This window comes from Lathyrus oleraceus, chromosome 4, assembly GCF_024323335.1.
Source record: "Lathyrus oleraceus cultivar Zhongwan6 chromosome 4, CAAS_Psat_ZW6_1.0, whole genome shotgun sequence".
NCBI lineage: Eukaryota > Viridiplantae > Streptophyta > Magnoliopsida > Fabales > Fabaceae > Lathyrus > Lathyrus oleraceus.
The window spans coordinates 16,859,554-16,879,926 of record NC_066582.1 but is presented as its reverse complement, the minus strand read 5'-3'; the positions used below and the strand labels follow the sequence as shown (position 1 = coordinate 16,879,926).

The window sequence follows — 20,373 nt, the reverse complement described above, 5'->3', positions numbered from 1 at the left end:
AGAGAAAGCTTTGGGGACCAAAGACTATTTATAGGCTTGATTCTACCATTAAGAATTTAAAGCCATTAAAACTCATTACCACCCAATTAAATGGTCATATCAATTTACATTAAAACCAAAATAAATCATACCATTTTCAGAATCAAAATCCCAAAACTATGGACCATATTAAAATTGGTTTTTTATTATTAATAATTATTATAATAAAAATAAGAAACCGTTACATTCTCCCACTTGGTCCATAGAATTGATTATTGGCATAAATGAGTCATAAAAAACTTACTCGAGAAATAAATATGTGAATCATAGAGATAGTCCCTCTTAAAGAGAGTAGTCTCATCTATGTATTACAACATGTCTATTTTCAAGTATATATCTATAATGTGGTAACTAACTTGATGAATAAACCAATGTTTACTCTTGGTCCAGATGTAACATATTTTCTCAAACTGATGTGTGCATGAAAATGAGAAAACATCACAATATAAGAGTTTTATTAATAAACTGTATGTATACAATCATAAGGAGGACCCAAGTCCCATGTTCTCTACATGATCCTTAAATTATATTGGTGGCATGCCCTTAGTCAAAGGATCAACGATCATTAAATCAGTACTAATGTGATTAATAACTACTATTTTATCTTTAACTCTTTCTCTAATGGCTAAATACTTTATGCTGATGTGCTTGCTTCGACTTCCACTTTTATTATTCTTAGTCATAAAGATAGCTGCTGAATTATCGCAAAAAATCTTCAGAGGTTTAGAAATAGAATCCATGATTCTAAGCCCAGAAATAAAACTCTTAAGCCATACACCATGAGAAGTAGCCTCAAAACGGGAGACAAACTCGACTTCCATAGTAGAAGTAGCAACCAAGGTTTGCTTAGTACTTCTCCATGAAATAGCTCCATCAGCCATCATAAAAATATATCTCGATGTTGATTTGCTTGAATCAACACAACCAACAAAGTCGGAGTCTGAATAGCCGATCACATCAAGATTGTCCGTCTGCCTATACATTAGCATGTAATCTTTTATTCCTTTAATATATATCAACACCTTCTTTGCAGCTTTCCAGTGATCCATACCTGGATTACTCTGATATCTTCCTAAGATTCCAACAGCAAATGCAATGTCGGGCCTTGTGCATACTTGAGCATACATAAGACTTCCAACAACAGAAGCATATGGAATGTTCTTCAATTGTTCCCGCTCAAAATCATTCTTAGGGCATTGATTCAAATTAAATCTATCGCCCTTGACAATGGGTGCAACACTTGATGAACAATCTTTCATTCTAAATCTCTCTAAAACTTTATTGATGTAGGTTTCTTGTGATAAACCCAAAATTCCTCGAAGTCTATCTCTGTGGATCTTAATGCCAATGATATAAGATGCCTCACCCATATCCTTCATATCAAAGTTTTTAGAGAGGAATTGTTTCACCTCATGTAGAAAACCTTTATCATTGGTTGTAAGTAGTATGTCATCCACATACAAAATGAGAAAATAAATTTTACTCCCACTGACCTTCTGGTATATACATTGATCCATGGGGTTTTCAATAAACCCAAATGAGGATATCGTTTCATGGAATTTAAGATACCATTGACGAGAGGCTTATTTTAACCCATATATGGATCTCTTAAGCTTGCAAACCAAATGCTCATCACTATTAGAAGAGAAACCTTCAGGTTGTTTCATATAAGCCTCCTCCTCTAAATCACCATTAATAAAGGTTGTTTTCACATCCATTTGATGCAACTTAAGGCTTGTCTAAAGCTCTCAGGATCATTCTCAGCTCCAACATTATAGTCAGATTCTTGTAGATACACAATGTAATAATTAGGAATAGCCGATTTTCTTGTCCTAGTAGATCTTCTTAATGTTTGATCAACATTTTCTTGTGGATCTTATTGTTCAACTAATTATTCATCATCTTGATGACCAACTTGATTTACTGGATCATCAGTAGCTTGTGGAGTCTCGATGATTGGTTGATCAACATCCATTTGAACTTGAGGGTTGTTGTAAATAGTAACCAATCTATTACTTGAAGTGGAAGGTTCATACTTTATATGATCATGCACAGAAATTGAATTTTTGATTTGATCGCTCCCACTAGTCAAATGATTTTCAAGAAACTTTGCATTTCTTGACTCCACAATCCTAGTTGTATGAGATGGACAATAAAATATATAACCTTTAGACCTTTCGGCATATCCAATGAAATACCCACTAATGATCCTCGGATCTAGTTTCTTTTCTTGTGGGTTATAAATCCTCACCTCAGACGGACATCCCCAAACGCGCATATGTCATAAACTCGGCTTTCATCCTTTAAATAACTCAAATGGTGTCTTTGGGACAACCTTGGATGGAACCCGGTTTAGAATATACACAACCGTCTTTAGTGCTTCATTCCACAATGATTTAGGAAGATTAGAGTTGCTAAGCATACTTCGCACCATGTTCAATAATGTTCGGTTTCTTCTTTCTGCAACACCATTTTGCTTCGGAGAACCGGGCATGGTGTATTGGGCAACAATCCCATGTTCTTGAAGAAACTTAGCAAATGGACCAGGTGCTTGTCCACTCTCAGTGTATCTATCATAGTATTCACCACCCCAATCTGATCTCACTATCTTGATTTGTTTTTCACATTGGTTCTCAACTTCAGCCTTAAAGACTTTGAAGGCATCCAATGCTTCATATTTATTGTTAAGCAAATAAATATTCATATATCGTGAGTAATCATCTATGAAAGTGATGAAATATTTCTGACCATGTGCATCCATATCAGCACAGCATATGTCTGTATGAATTATTTTTAATATACTTGAACTTCTATTGGCACCTTTCTTAGACATGTTGGTCTGCTTTCCCTTAATGCAGTCAACACAAGTTTCAAAGTCAGCAAAATCTAGAGTATTAAGTACCCCATCTTTTACTAACCTTTTAATTCTCTCTATGGAGATATGTCCTAATCTCCGATGCCATAACATAGAAGAATTCTCATTAATATTACACCGCTTAGTGGCAGTTTGAACATGCATTGAACTATAAATGGATTCGATTAATACGATAAAGACCATCAGACAATATACCATTCCCAACACATTCCGAATTATAAAATAATTAAAACAAGGTGTCTTTAAAATTAAAGGAATATCCAAAAGGTACAAGTCTAGAAACTGAAATCAAGTTTCGTGAGAAACTTGGTACATAAAAGGTCCTTTCTAATTTCAAAACAAAACCATTATTCAAAATTAAATTGCAAGTTCCAATAGCTTCCACATGTGAACCCATTCTGCTTCCTGATAGGACAGTCCGCTCACTTCCCACTGGCTTCCTTAGGTGTTGCATACCATGTAAGGAATTTGTTATATGGATTATTGATCCAGAATCAATCCACCAGGTGTTAATATTAACATCGGTCATATTAGATTCATAATAAACAAATGAGAATAAATTACCTTTCTTCTCAAGCCATTCTTTGAATCCAGGGCATTCCTTCTTCATGTGTCCTCCCCTTTCACAAAAGTAACACTTTGCTTCTTTCTTGATATCACCTTGTGGTGGTATTTTGAATTTCCCTTTCTAATTGGCTTGTGACTTGTCAGTTTTGAAAGCTTTGTTCTTCCCGCGAGTGCTTGTCAGCAATGCACTCTCACTCTATTCCATTACAAGCCTTTCTTCTTCCTGAACACACATGGTCATTAATTCATTGAATGACCGTTTGTCTTTATGTGTATTGTAGGAGATCTTGAGAGGCTCATACTCAACCGGAAGAGAGTTCAGAATATAGTGCACCAGGAAGGAGTCAGACATATCAACCTCAAGTTTCTTAAGTTGAGTTGAAATGTCATGCATTTTCATTATGTGCTCACGCACACCTTTCACACTGGTGAGTCGGTAGGAGGAAAATTTCATAATTAATGTGCTTGCCAAAGCCTTTTCAGAAGTGACGAACTGATCGTCAACGGATTTCAGCAAATCACAGACATTCTCATGTTGATCGACAGAATCACGTATTCCACCTGTGACCTTAGTCTTAATGAACATCACATTGAGCCGGTTGGATCTCTCCCACCGCTCATATAGTGCGATTGCAGCTGGAGTACTTTCATCTGTAATTGCAGGTGGTTCGTCTTTCCTAATAGCATAATCTATGTCCATCCATCCTAGATGGAGGAGAATTCTTTCCTTCCACACCTTATAGTTATCTCCTCTGAGCTCGGGAATATCACATCGGATATCAGAAAAATTAGCAGGTTGAGAAGCTAAAAAGATAAACAAAATTGATGTCAAAATTTGAGGCATAAATATTATCCAAATTGTAAGTATTATCAATATAAACATACCATAAAATAAATCTTGCAACATAAAAATTACCTGTGAGCTAAATTTTAATGTAATAAGATTTTAAAAAAATTGCGATAGATTTTTCAAACCTCACACTTTACGTGCATGATATAATTTTGTTTTTCTATCCAAATTAATACTTTATGATAAAACTATCAAATTATATACCAATTCAAAATTCCTGTGGGCAAGTTATGAAAATATTTTGACATTTTATCCCAATTAATCATACAAATATAATAAAAATTCTTGTAGGATAAAATTCATTATACCACGTATAATTAATTACAATTTTATGTCTAATAATTTATGTGATCTCAAAACTTTAAAAAAATAATCTCAATTAATTTAAGGATGTAGTGGCTAATCCAAATTAATCAAAATTATAACGATCACTAGACATATTAACTCAATTATATGAGAGAACAAAATTAAATAAATAAGATCTCTTATACAATTGCTTAATAAAATAATAACATTATAAATCTATTTTAATTTATGCACAAATTTTATTCAAAGATTGAATAATAAGGCATAATGATCAGTAAAAATGAAATCATATGGATATGAACAGAATTAAAATACATATTTAACAAAGCGGCCGAGCTGTAACATTCATGAATGCCATGAAATCAAATGTTAGATTAATATATATATATTGATCATATATTCCTGATAACAAAAGAACAACAAGATCAATAATACAAAATGCAGAAATAGAATTAGAGGTTTTACCTCCAACCATTGTTGCAGTGTTGTGAGTGCACTGCCTTTGATTCTTCCAAGTTCTTGCTCTCTCAATATAGATGGTGTATTTCTTTTCTGATGAGAGAAAGCTTTGGGGACCAAAGACTATCTATAGACTTGATTCTACCATCAAGATCTTAAAGCCATTAAAATCCATTACCACCCAATTAAATGGTCATATCAATTTACATTAAAACCAAAATAAATCATACCTTTTTCCGAACCAAAATCCCAAAACTATGGACCACACTAAAATTGGGTTTTTATTATTAATAATTATTATAATAAAAATAAGAAACGGTTACATAAAGAACGTGAATCAATTTAATTTAATCAAAACAACTCTATGACATATTGAATTAAGCAAAATAAATTTGCATAACATAATTGAAAAGGAAGAGAAATTGAATTAATAAATGTAACAACTTTACCGAATATGGAAGAACCATTCAAAAATAAGGCAGAGGCAGTAGAGGCTCTGATACCAAATGTTAGATTAATATATATATATATATATATATATATATATATATATATATATATATATATATATATATATATATATATATATATATATATATATATATATATTGATCATATGTTCCTGATAACAAAAGAACAACAAGATTAATAAAACAAAATGCGGAAATGGAATTAGAGGTTTTACCTCCAGCCATTGTTGCAGTGTTGTGAGTGCACTGCCTTTGATTCTTCCAAGCTTTTGCTCTCTCAATATAGATGTTGTATTTCTTTTCTGATGAGAGAAAGCTTTGGGCACCAAAGACTATTTATAGGCTTGATTCTACCATCAAGAATTTAAAGTCATTAAAACTCATTACCACCCAATTAAATGGTCATATCAATTTACATTAAAACCAAAATAAATCATACCCTTTTCAGAACCAAAATCCCAAAATTATGGACCACATTAAAATTAGTTTTTATTATTAATAATTATTATAATAAAAATAAGAAACTGTTACATAAAGAACGTGAATCAATTTAATTTAATCAAAATAACTCTATGACATATTGAATTAAGCAAAATAAATTTGCATAACATAATTGAAAAGGAAGAGAAATTGAATTAATAAATGTAACAACTTTACCGAATATGGAAGAACCATTCGAAAAAAAGGCAGAGGCAGTAGAGGCTCTGATACCAAATGTTAGATTAATATATACATATATATATATATATATATATATATATATATATATATATATATATATATATATATATATATATATATATATATATATATATATATATATATATATATATTGATCATATGTTCCTGATAACAAAAGAACAACAAGATCAATTAAACAAAATGCGGAAATAGAATTAGAGGTTTTACCTCCAGCCATTATTGCAGTGTTGTGAGTGCACTGCCTTTGATTCTTTCAAGTTCTTGCTCTCTCAATATAAATGTTGTATTTCTTTTCTGATGAGAGAAAGCTTTGGGGACCAAAGACTATTTATAGGCTTGATTCTACCATCAAGAATTTAAAGCCATTAAAACTCATTACCACCCAATTAAATGATCATATCAATTTACATTAAAACCAAAATAAATCATACCCTTTTCAGAACCAAAATCCCAAAACTATGGACCACATTAAAATTGGTTTTTTATTATTAATAATTATTATAATAAAAATAAGAAACTGTTACATAAAGAGCGTGAATCAATTTAATTTAATCAAAACAACTCTATGACATATTGAATTAAGCAAAATAAATTTGCATAACATAATTGAAAAGGAAGAGAAATTGAATTAATAAATGTAAAAATCTCAAAGTTCGATGGAAACACGATTCAGTATATATAGTATGGAATTAGCTCTCCATGAAATTCTTAACGACCGTCTATTATAATTTATGTGAAAACTGAGTGACCTAGCAGTAGCACTGCATTTTAGTTTAAATATTACAAGAGAAATCGGGCCCTAATAGCAACCGAGCCGAAAAATGTAAAAATTGGCCCAAAACTAATTATTTTATTAAGTCTGGAGATAAAATGAATTATTCAACTCTTCTGCACTTCGATTTAGCTTCTGACTTCAATACAAAACTTGTAGCTTATCTTCTCAGATTTTCAACACATATCAGAACGCGTCAATCCGATTCTCGTAGCTCAAGTTATGACATACACAACAAAAAAGTGTCAAATTACCACTTATTCAGAAAATAAATAACTGAATTAAAATAAAAGCATAAATAAGCTAAATTTAGGAAACACGCTAAAAACCGTAAAATAAAAGTAACAAATCATAAAAATATCTTAGAACAAAGTAAAATGTGGTGTATTAACATACATTGATCAGTTACAATTACACAGCTGAATTGAAATAACTTACAAATTACAAATATGCAATGAAACAATAACTGAATTGTAAAACATCAAAATACAATATAGACTTAAATCATGTAAATAATACAAAATGATACTATATGTGCTTTGAGTCTCCCCCTTTTTGATGTTTGGCAAGAAATCTTATATGGTCTCTTCTCCTAAAGCCATAGCTCTTCAAGACTCTTGCTCTCTTTTCATGTTTACAGCAAAACTCTTGAAAACCCTTATTTCTCTATTTCTCTTAAAATATGTAGTAACTTAATTAAATTCCTTATAATTATAATTTTGGTCCAACTAAACATAAGTCTTTCTCCACTTAACCACTTAATTTCCATTATTTACACTTTAAGTCCAACTCTTGCTATTCTTTTAATTTCTCATATTTTAATTAATTAAATTCTACTAAAATCTAATTAATTACGCACAATTCACCACAAGTGTCGTCATCGGTCAAACATGTCATAAATCAATAATTTAATTAATCAAATAAATTACTAATTAAATCATAGTGTTACATTTAGCCTGAGCATCAGGGCTTTATTCTTGTCCACTATAACGTTAGTCTTTTTTTGGACAAAAAAAAGAATTAAGTTAAAATATAGACAAAGATGAGGCTATAAAAAGGGTCGTATGAGAATCGTTATACCAAGAAAATCGACGGATTTATCCACGTTTCCTTCATGCTTGAGCATGTCATGCACCCACATAGTCTAGAGTTGCTCTAGAAGCTCAACCACCTTTCTTTCAGTGGCGCTCTACTTGTGTGGTTCATATACCATGATTAAGATGGGGTCACGGTCCAGTAAATAGTAAATTGGTATGTTCCTTCTTCTTTATATATAACTTTTTGGCACTAGGCAATACCCATCACTCTGAAGAATTTATCCTTCCAACCTTTATTAGTCTACGTATAGGGGAGAGGATGGACCTCCCATGAATTCCATTTACTGAAACCCAACTTCCCTTATACACCCCTCTAGACTCATAAAAATAAAAAAAGATGATAATGGTAAGCGTAATATTTAGGCCCCAGCAAATTACCTTAAATATCCTTGCAAATGCCCAACTATTATGACGAAGTTGGGAAAGGGCGACATTTAGGGTTCTAAAAAAATTTTGGAAGATGATGAAGGGGATACGCAAAGTTCACAATAACGCCAAGATAGAAACATGTAACACAGGGTTCCAAAATAATATCGGCCTCATCACCGGTGTTAGAAAATTTCATTTGGTCTCAAAAGCTTTTCACCCAAGGCCGGTTGAGGAAAATTGAGTTGTAACTCAGGACCTCGTCATTAAAATATTGGCGGAAAGGTCCATGATGATCTCGATTGAACTTAAGGAAGAATATATTGAGTCAATGTCATTATTTATAGAAGCATTGTCAAATACAACTTCATACACCTCTTTTCCATAAATTCACTGTCTATTTTTCTTGTAGCGCGTCTAGACACTTCCACACATTGTTAACACAATGCATGCCTGATCACGACTTAGTAAGTCTATGGGAATTGTGACTGCAAGTGCACAGTCCTATCGCATAATTTTAAAGATTATCGAACCCACAAGGACTAATAATTGAACGTATCGTTATCTAATGTTACTATGTAAATCTAAGGTTGTTGATCGTTCTAAGATTGAAGGGATGAAGAGAAATAACTATAGCGTAAATAGAATATTAATAAGGATATGCCATAAAGAGATATCGGTATGTAACGCATCAAACTTTGAGGATTCGATAGATATTTGGTGTAATCTTATTGGTCAAAATATTCTTCAGTAGAAATTATTTATAGAAAGGACTTAGTCTCACACTCTCGTTTTTATTGACTCTGACCATACTCCTAAACAAGAATGCTTGGCTCTCGCGGTCTCATTTTGAATTTAAAAGTAATTTTTGAATATGAATAAAGTCTAATTAATCCTAAAGCGCTCTCGCTGTGTTTAGGAGTAATGCATAGTTTCAGCTCTCTGGTTAAAATCTCAAACTCTCGTTCTTGTTAACCGTAACCTTAGTTTATTTTGTACTCTCGTACGTAAAACAGTTTGAATAAAATAAGAAACTAAAATCGAAAAAATAAGTTTTATAAAAATCAACACCGACCATCTACGAATCCCGTTGTTTCGACGGTCTTTACATATTGATACCTAAGTGTTTAGCTGGACATGGATCCGGTAACAGACATGGTATTCGAAAAATCAAACATACAATAAGACATAAATAAATAAAATAGTAATCAAAATAAAACCTGGATTATGAATTGAGAACTTGAACTGAATCTTGATTCTTCAAATAAAATAATGTCAGTAGGCTTTGGCAATGAGTAACCGTTACAATTGAATTCAAATGTGTAAAATAAATTGCAATGTCCCTGATGTGGAGAAACTATTACTGTTACAAAGTAGGAAAAACTGCCTAGGAAAGTAAAAGAAAATATTATCTGACTAAAATTAAGCGTAAATTGAAAGCTGGAAAAAAGGAGAGAGAGTCCAGCGGTTGAAAACAAAACTCCTTTATATATTTTCCACTCCCCTAAATTATAGCCAAAGGTGAGTGGATTCGTGGCTAAAATCATGGAGAAATAGTAGGGAAGACTAGGTTGTGGCAGTTTCCACAACCCTAGTCCTTGACTCTGTGGCGAGCGCCACAATTTTAAGGTTGAGCGCCATAAACTCTTTATGCTTGGTGGCGGGCGCCATCACCCTCTTTGGTTCATGTGGCGGGCGCCACACATCCAGGTGATGGGCGCCACAAGCCCATTTGGTGTGGTGGCCCATTATCTCTATTTTTCTCCATTTTCTTCTCTTTTTCTTTTGTTTTTGCTATTTTCCACTTTGCTTGCTCGTAAACTTTTCATTCGATAAATACCTGCAATAAACATAAAATACTACATAATAATAAGTGTTAATCAAGTAAAAAGTAATGCATATGAAGCCAAAAATACGATATGTTTTCGTGTTATCAAACTCCCCCATACTTAAACCTTTGCTTGTCCTCAAGCAAAAGTTGTGTGTATGAATAAAAAGTTTTATAAAATCTTTGCAGCATACAGTATCAAGACTCGTAAAAGACACAGTTGCATTTGGATACTCATTCTAGTCTACAAAATTTACTTTGGTCAAAAATTGCATTATCAGGTACTCACTTTCATACTAAGGATATCGTTGGAACACATAGTCACAATATTGCAACCATAAGTCTCCCTCTTATACAAACCAATCCAAATCATGTTGTCATGCCTAAGCCTATCTTACTAAACCTTTTTTTATCCTTTTTCATTCTGGCGCAATCACATTAAGCCCGTTATCTTTTCACATTCATAACAAGATAATCTGTTAGTGACTATGATCTCATCATTATTTATTTATTTATTTTTCACACTTTGGCTCAAATGATAGTTAAAGATGGTTATACCGTTGGGCTAAATGACCGGGTGAGGGTCACCTAACTTAGAAGGAACAACATTTTTCATACATTTCGTCAATCTTTTTCTCTTTTAAGCCTGAGATCATACAATTATTTGCATCGACTACTTGTGTAGTGTGTGCTTAGGATGGTGTTGACTGCTAGGTAAACTAGTTAAGGAATATTAAAGGATAGAATTTAAGGTTATGGCATGACAAGTACTCAAATCGATCTTATACTTGGGAGATTTAAGGTGTTATTATGATACCGATCATATAAAGTTTTTCCAAATCTCTACAATTCAACCTCAGTTTTATTTATAGGTTAGAATTTTCAAAAGATGTATTGTATCTCTAAGTCTAAATTTTTGCAAAAAAAATTGTATGGCTTGAGCAAATAGGAGAATTAGTAAATAACAGAAACCACGCATAAAGACTCGACAACACATTGATATTTAACTCGACTGACACTTAACAAAAATAAAATAACAAGAGGAAATGACAATAATTTAAATCTACCTAGAAAGCGAAAAATAAAAGCGGTAAAGCTTCCTCCCCCATACTTAAAACCGTGCATTGTTCCCAATGCAACGACATAAGATAGGAGAGAAAGGTAGAACCTAGGTATCTTGCTATTGACGCCTTCTGCCACATGTACGTGCACGTCCACCGTTTCCTGGATGGTGAGGTGGCGTATAATCTTGTAGGTCCTCCACACGCATTGTCAATGTTGCCATTTCATCGATCAAGCCATACATGTTTTGTTTGATTCTGAAAGCGTAGTCGTGTTGATCATGCTGCATTTGGCGAAGGATTTGCATCATTTCAGTTTGTTGAGCTTCCATGTTTTAGATTTGTAGGTTGCGCTGAGCGTCTAATTCGCTACGCCTCAGCAGTTCAGCATAGATCTCATCAAGGGTGACTGGTGCCACATTTCTTCTTCTGGGTCTTTGGCTGGAGGATGTACCTGCAACATTTTCAGATGACATGTGTATGGTGTGTGGGTCAGTAGCGGGAGAAGTTTTCTCCGGAATGTGATCCTCATCGGTGTCTTCGTCAGCAGCTACATTCTCAGGAATGTGCGCGGGGACTTGGTTAGGCACCGGATCATTAATATAACAATAATTTTTCGGGTTATGCACATCTGTGCGATTTAGATTTGGGAGGATGAAATCTTGTAAGACATTATTTGCAATTATTAAATTAAACTTACCATCTCCCCTTCGTTTTACTAATTTCATGCTCCTTGCCATGTCTATGTCAATGGCATGATGCAGGAGCAGGGTTAGCCTGGAGAATTTTTCTTCGAGTCCTAAGACTTTGGCTATGGAGGTTATTAAATCTTCAAAAATAATCAGCCATCTCTATGCATTGATAATGACCTGCATTTGAGATAGCATAAAAGGGACGGTATTCACCTTTTGTGGCAAAAATGTGGAGAACAAATAAAAGAGTTCTTTTTCATTCACCTTGTTAGAATTTGCTCGGCCAAAAATGGTGGATGCCAATATTTGGCGGAAATATCGAATAGTCGGGTTGTGAATTAGAGTGGCTTTGTTTCCCTCAAAACTATGGGTTACTGTACCGATTAGTGCCCTCCAAAATGGTTGGAAGGCGCGTTGCCAACCTTCGATATCTGGGACCTCACTTACTACGCCATCCTCATGGGGGAAATGTAGCAGGTCCGCTAGTTAAGAAAATGTAAGTGCATATTCGACGTTGAATAAACGAAACTGGACAGTCCCTCTAGAGCAGTTTGTGTTGGGTGTGGGACTAAAAATTAACGAAAACTTAGAAATTCTAGTGTTAATTGAGCATAGACAGGGTCCTTAAGAGATAGGAAATAATTTAAATTTAAAGTGCCTAGCATATAGTTAACACTATCTAGAATTCCTAAGGCAAATAAACAGGGTTCATCGGCGTACCTTGTTGATTCGATCTTTCTTGCGCTTAGAGACGTGTATGTCTCTTCCTGTAACTCACCTGGCTCGCCGTTTCTGAACATTATTTCGTATTCCCTCATATGTGTAATGTGGTAAGAATAGAGCAAGAGAGAGGAGAATTATGCTTATGAGAGGTGTGGTTTGGTGAGGTTATGTTGGTGGTTTATATAGAGGTGATGGTGGTTGGAAATTTATTGATGAAATAAATTTCATTTACGGTCTTCAATGCCTTGGTCGAAGAATTTTGGAAATGGTTGAAAAGGCTTTAAGGCATTGTCAAGCATGCAAGGGACAAAACAGTTAAGTGATTTGATGTGACAAATAGTAGCAGCGTGCATGTGAGAGGCTGGTGTAGTGGCTGGCACCACTTTTCTTGCTCGTGGCGGGCGCCACTAGGGACTTGTGGCGAGCGCCACATTCCTCACATGGGCGTCACAACTGTGTGTGGCAGGCGCCACATGCAGTATGGTCTGCTCCCATGTGTGTGCCAGTTTATTGCTTTGACCATAATTTTCATTTGAATTTTTGTTTACCGGCATGGAATAATAGTTTAATAACTAGTTAGAAGAAAAACAACATAATATATAGGTAGGAATAATAAACATGATATGGTAAAATGAAATTAAAACCCAAAATTGAAAAATAAAAGAATGGGGTAGACGGGAAAAGATGATATAATTCGTCTACCAGAAATACAAAGAAATGAAGTAATTAAATAAATTCTCAATGTGTAAAAACAAATAACAATAAAATTCCAAACAAGAAAATAAAATAAATGTCAGTGAATCGGTAATATTCCAATATATTAGCAATTACGGCGACTGCTGGTAGGAGGAGCGAACGAGTAGGAGTGCTGGTAAATGTGATCTAGGTTCTCTGTCACTACATACATAAAGCCATGGAATTCCACGTGAAGGGTGCTCAGCTCGCCTCTCAGATTGGCGACGTCTGTCTAAACAGCTTCGATGGCAACAGCATGATCGATGAGAGTTGCAGCTGGTATAACTGGGGCGTGTAATTCAGCGTCAGAGAGATAATTGTCATAGTGGTCGTAGATTTGGGGTGTCTCTGGAGGAGAAGGTGGTGCATCTGGTGGTCCATCCAAATCATAGAGCCAGTTGTTCCTATCATGTACACTCGTCCTATGGTCTGGCAGGGTAAACAGGTGTAACACTTGGCGGTTAATTAGGAATTCAAACACATCTGGACCTAGGTTCCTAATGATACCGGTGTTGAAACAGAATTGTATATTCATTGGCCGTATCCCACCTAAAGGGTTAAGCCTGATAAGTGGTTGTCTCAATCCGATGGCCCTTGCTATCATGGTCACTAAGCCTCCCACTAAGATTGGTCCATGGTTATCCTGTGTTATACGGTCCAAATTAGCGATCATGAATGTAGCGACGTTAACAGGTTGGGCCTGTGATGCACAATACATTATAAAGAGTTCGTCTTTGGACACGGAAGTTCTGTTCTATTCCTTTTCGAATAAGGTATGAGCTAGGATCTTATGAAAGTAACGAATGGCAGGGTTATGGATGTTCTCTGAATGCATAAGGTCTGGCTTGGGATGGTCGTTTCCTGTGATGCTACCCTAAAAGAGATCTAATTTATGGTCTACAAGCCTGTCTTCCTGGGTAATGGTAAAGGTATCAGGACCATTAGGGCATCTTAGGAGTTCAGCCATTTCTCTATGGGTGTAGCGGTAGTCATTATCGAACAATTTAAAGGTGATTAGGCCTTTGTTAAATCTCATACCATGGTTTAGCAGGTAAACTAGGGAGCTTAGGAATCCTAAAGTCAACCTATTGTAGGAACTAAATTTTCGTTTGATGGCAAAGGTGTCCCAGCCTAGTTGGTTAATTAGGAACATAACATTGTCTCTTATACCTAATTTGGTCATGGTGCGTCCATCTGAGTATAAAGTTGGTGCCATTTCTCTCTGAGATAGATCCTCAAAACGTCTCCTTTGAGCTCTGCCTCTGAAGACTATATCCATGTAATCTACTTGTTGCATTATGATGGTCAGTAGCTAGATAAAATCAAGTAGATAACAACATTAAGTTAGTAGTGATCAATAATAAAGAAAGGTACTGATTAACTTTATGACAAATAAGAAAGAAAGAAAGAAAGAATGAAAAATAAGAAGTATTAATAATTATAAATTTGGATAATTAAATTAAATAGTTAAAGATAGAGTGTGGGTTGTCTCCCACGAAGTGCTTTGTTTATTGTCATAAGCTCGACAGAAATAGGATAGATGTTATTCTTGTGAATAAGCAGGAAGCTCTGAAAGCTTTAGATTTGTAATGAAATCACTGTTGTCAATGTCGTGGTAATGTTTCAAACTTTGGCCGTTTACTATGAATGGTTCGCTCGTTTTTCCCTTTATCTTTATCGCTCCATTTGGAAAGATATTGGTAATTTTGAAGGGACCGGATCACCAAGAACAAAGTTTTCCGGGAAAGAGTCTGAGGCGGGAGCTAAACAGAAGTACTTTGTCGCCTTCCTTAAACTCTTTCCTTGATATGCGATTGTCGTGCCATTTTTTAGTTCTTTATTTATAGAATCCGACATTCTCATACGCATCTAGTCTAAGTTCTTCTAGTTCATGGATATCTAATATTCTTTTTTCGCTTGCGGCAGTATAATTGAGATTAAGGGTCTTAATGGCCCAATATGCTTTATGTTCTAATTCTACTGGCAGATGACATGATTTTCCATAAACTAGCTTAAAAGGTGTGGTTCCTATTGGGGTCTTATAAGTTGTCTTATATGCCCATAGGGTTTCGTGTAATTTTGAGGACCAATCTTTCCTAGATGTGGCAACCGTATTTTCTAAGATTTGTTTGATTTCTCGGTTTGAGACTTCTACTTTCCCACTCGTCTGTGGGTGATAGGGTGTTGCTACACGGTGCCGGACTCCATATTTCAATAATAACTTTTCAAAAATCCTTGAAATGAAATGGGAGCCACCATCACTGATGATAAGTCTCGGCACTCCGAATCTAGGGAAGATTATACGCTTAAAGAGTCTAATTACCACTCGTGTGTCATTCGTTGGAGAGGCTATGGCCTCAATCCATTTTGATACGTAATCGACCCTAACAAGGATATACTTGTTACCAAAAGAAGATGGGAATGGTCCCATAAAATTGATTCCCCAAACAGAGAAGATTTCTACTTCCAAAATGCCTTTAAGTAGCATTTTGTCGCGTCTAGATATGTTGCCAGTGCGTTGACACCGGTCGCAATTTGTGATTGCGATATGGACATCTTTCCACATAGTGGGCCAAATGAGGTCGGCTTGCAAGATCTTAGTGCAACTCTTCGAGGTGCTTGCATGTCCTCCATAGGGAGCAGAATGACAATGGGAGATTATGTTTTCTACCTCATCTTTGGGGACACATCGACGGAAAATGCCGTCGACGCCTCTCTTGGAAAGCAGAGGCTCATCCCAATAGTAATGTTTAAGATCGTTGAAGATTTTTTTCTTTTGTTGGTAAGTCAAGTCTGGTGGAAGCACCCCAGCTGCTAAGTAGGTAACGAAGTTAGCGTACCATGGTAGTGTGGTTTTAGTGTAAATTGCTTCCACTACCTTATATGTTTTGGTATCATTATGGGTTAACGAATATTTATTTGTATTGCTTTCTAGTTGGGCTATGAGTCTTCCGTACGGGAAATCATCGTTTATAGGCACTCGTTCAGGTTCAATACCTTCCATTCTTGACAAGTGATCGGCCACGGCGTTTTCAGTGCCCCTCTTATCCTTGATTTCTAGGTCAAACTCTTGTAATAGTAAGATCCACCTTAGAGTCTTGGTTTGGCGTCCTTTTTGTTTAACAGGTACCTAATTTCAGCATGGTTGGTATAGATGATTATCTTTGCTCCTACTAGGTAGGAACGAAAATTATCCAGAGCGAACACTACGACTAAAAGTTCCTTTTATATGATGGTGTAGTTCACATGTGCAGGGTCTAGGGTTCTACTTGCATAGTATATTGCATGAAGTTTCTTATCCCTTCTTTGTCCTAAGACTACGCCTACAGCGTAGTCACTAGCATCACACATGATTTCAAAGGGTAGTCTCCAATCGGGCGGTTGCATGATAGGTCCGGTAATAAGAGTTGTTTTCAGTTGTTCAAACGCCGCTAGACATTTGTCATCAAAGATGAATTTGGCGTCTTTCATCAATAAGCCAGACAGAGGTTTTGTGATTTTTGAGAAATCTTTAATGAATCGTCGATAGAAACTGGCGTGTCCTAAGAAGCTTCGTATTTCTCTTATGCTTTTCGGAGGCTGAAGGTTTTCTATAACTTCTATTTTGTCCTTGTCGAATTCAATCCCCTTATCGGATACTATGTGTCCGAGTACGATCCCTTGTCGGACCATGAAATGGCATTTTTCCCAGTTTAGCACAAGGTTCACTTTTACGCATCTTTTAAGTACCATTTCAATATTCGATAAACAACCTTCAAAACTCTGACCACATACAGAGAAATCGTCCATGAAGACTTCCATGATGTCATCTATAAAATCAGCATTGACATCATGCATCTTTGGAATGTTGCGGGAGCGTTACACGGTCCGAATGGAATTCGTCGGTAGGTGAATGTACCATAGGGACATGTGAAGGTCGTTTTCTCTTGGTCGTCGGGATGAATAGGAATTTGGAAAAATCCCGAATAACCGTCTAAGTAGCGGAAGTGAGAATGCTTAGCCAATCGTTCAAGCATTTGATCGATAAACGGTAAAGGAAAATGATCCTTCCGAGTGGCTTTGTTTAATTTTCTATAATCAATACACATTCTACTTCCAGTAACCACTCTTTGTGCTATAGATTCTCCTTTTTCATTATTAACAACTGTGACGCCTCCTTTCTTCGGTACGACATGTACTGGGCTAACCCATTGACAATCGGATATCGGGTAAATAATACCTGTTTCTAACAGCTTTTGCACTTCTTTCTTTACTACATCACTCAGAATGGGATATATCCTTCTTTGGTGTTCTCTAGAGGTCTTACTGTCTTCCTCTAGCATTATGCGATGCATGCATATGGAAGGGCTTATTCCTTTTAGATCTGAGATATTGTAGCCTAAAGTAGTTGGATATTTTCTCAAAACGTGTAGGAGCTTTTCGGTCTCTATCTTCCCTAAGTCTGCATTGACTATTACAGGTCGCTCAAGTTCACTGTCTAGGAATTCGTACCTTAGATTTTTGGCTAACGTCTTAAGTTTTAGGGATAGTTTCTTTGGGCAAGGCATATGATCGGGCGTTAGTGTTGGGCATTCGCTTAGGCTATCATCTTGGTATTCCTTACTCCAATTTTCATCTTCGAAAGTAGGAGGCCTTGGATTTTCAGTATTTCGGAGTATGATGTTTATTCATTCTCCATTTCTCTTATACATTCGTTGATGACATCTAGTAGACAACAGGTATCGTCTATAGCTGGTGTCTTTAGGAATTACGTCAAAATGAATTCGACTTTTTCCTCACCAACTTCAAAGGTTATCTTACCTTTCTTAACATCTATAATAGCTCCGGTTGTAGCTAGGAATGGTCTTCCTAATATGATAGGGATGTTGGAATCCTCTTTTATATCCATGATTATAAAATATATAGAATTGTCCTATGCGTACCAGAATGTTTTCTAACATACCTATGGGAAATTTAACAGAATGATCCGCAAGTTGTACGGACATCCTCGTAGGTCTTAGTTCTCCCATTTTTAGCCTTTCGCATATGGACAAGAGCATTAAGACAATATTGGCTCCTAAGTCGCATAGTGCTTTGTCTATGACAAACTTTCCGATTACATAGGGTATGGAGAAACTACCTGGGTCTTTCAGCTTATGAGGCATATTGTTTTGTATTATGGCACTACACTCAGCAGTAAGTGTAACGGTTTCGTTATCCTTTATCTTCTTCTTGTTAGATAAGATTTCTTTGAGAAACTTAGCATATAAGGGCATTTGAGTGATGCTTATGTAAGGGTATTGTGATATTCAATTGTTTTAGAAGCTCTACGAATTTTTTAAATTACCCTACACTTTTAGATTTAACAAGTCTTTGAGGATAAGGGATAGGGGGCTTATACGGTGGTGGAGGCACATAAGGTTTTTCTTTCTCTACGGCTTCCTCATTTTTCTCTTCCTCTTGATCATCTCCCTTCTCAGTTTCCTTACCAGGGTCTTGGTGCATGGATGGGTTTTGAATTCTAGGGTCGGTTTGTTTGTCTAGTTCTATCCCACTTTGTAGTATAATAGCATTTGCATGACCTTTCGGGTTTGGTTGCGGTTGTTCAGGAAATGTGCCTGCAGGAGCAGCAGTAGGTGCTTGTTGTTAAGCCACTTGCGAAATTTGTGTTTCCAACATTTTGTTATGGGTGGCTAACGCGTCTACCTTGTTTGCCAACTGCTTGATTTGCTCACTAGTGTGTATGTTTTGATTTAGGAAATCCTTATTTGTTTGGGAATGGGTATCTATGAATTTTCCATCATTATTTCTAGGTTTGACTTCCTAGGAGCAGTTTGAGTATTTGTGGCAACTTTATGATATTCTGGTGGTACAATAGGTGCTTGGTTAGGTGCATACAATGCATTATTGTTTTTGTACGAAAAGTTAGGATGGTTCTTCCAACCTGGGTTATAGGTGTTTGAGTAAGGATTTCCTTGAGCATAATTCACCTAGTTGTGGAGGTTCCTATCAAGAGTTGACATTCTGGGCGGCATGCCCCGGAACTCCGCATATCTCGCAGTTTGGTGCTACAGCAGCCACGGTGGCTACGGGTGTTATGGTCAAGTTGTCTATCTTTTGAGTAAGAGCATCTACCTTGGAGTTGACATGGTCAAGACTGCTTAATTCGTACATGTCGCCTTTCGTTGGAGGTTTCTCTACAGAGGTTCTTTTGCTTCCCCATTGGTAATGATTCTAGGCCATACTTACAATAGACTTGTAGCGGCGTCTATTGTCAATCTTGTGTTGTACAAGAGACTGTTGTAAAAGGTATGGATGATCAACCATTCTTCTAGACCTTGATGTGGACAAAGTCGCATCATGTCTTTGTATCTCTCCTAAGCTTCAAAAAATGATTCATTATCTTTTTGTTTAAACCCGTGTATTTGGGCTTGTAGCATAGCCGTCTTACTAGGTGGGAAATATCGGGATAAGAAGACTTTCTTCAACTCGTTCCACGTAGTGACAGAGTTGGATGGTAGAGACTGGAGTCAAGCTCTAGCTATATCTCTTAATGAGAATGGGAAAAGACGTAGTCTTATAGCTTCGAAGCTGACACCATTTGCTTTCATTGTGTCTGCGTATTGCAAAAACACTGACAAATGAGGGTTCGGGTCCTCCATGGGACTACCTGAAAATTGGTTTTGTTGTACGATTGACAATAGCGAAGGTTTTAGCTTGAAATTATTGGCCTCGATGACAGGGGCAGCAATGTTGTTATGCGGTTCATCCTGTGAAGGGATTGCATAGTACTTAAGAGGACGGTTCTGCAGTCTTTCGGCCATCTCTGGTTGAATAACTAGTTCAGGAATA

At 35.9% G+C, this 20,373-nt stretch overlaps 1 protein-coding gene and 1 non-coding gene across 2 annotated transcripts; one reads left to right on the top strand and one right to left on the bottom strand.

The window, feature by feature from the left end:
* Window positions 1–563: 563 nt before the first annotated feature.
* On the bottom strand, window positions 564–1,088 carry LOC127135775 (secreted RxLR effector protein 161-like). Its single transcript, XM_051062414.1, has one exon. The coding sequence runs from the start codon at window positions 1,086–1,088 to the stop codon at window positions 564–566; it is 525 nt and encodes a 174-aa protein (XP_050918371.1).
* An 18,766-nt stretch (window positions 1,089–19,854) lies between these two features.
* LOC127077418 (small nucleolar RNA R71) lies at window positions 19,855–19,961 on the top strand. The gene has a single exon (XR_007787231.1). It is a non-coding gene; the product is annotated as a small nucleolar RNA R71 (small nucleolar RNA).
* Window positions 19,962–20,373: the final 412 nt, after the last annotated feature.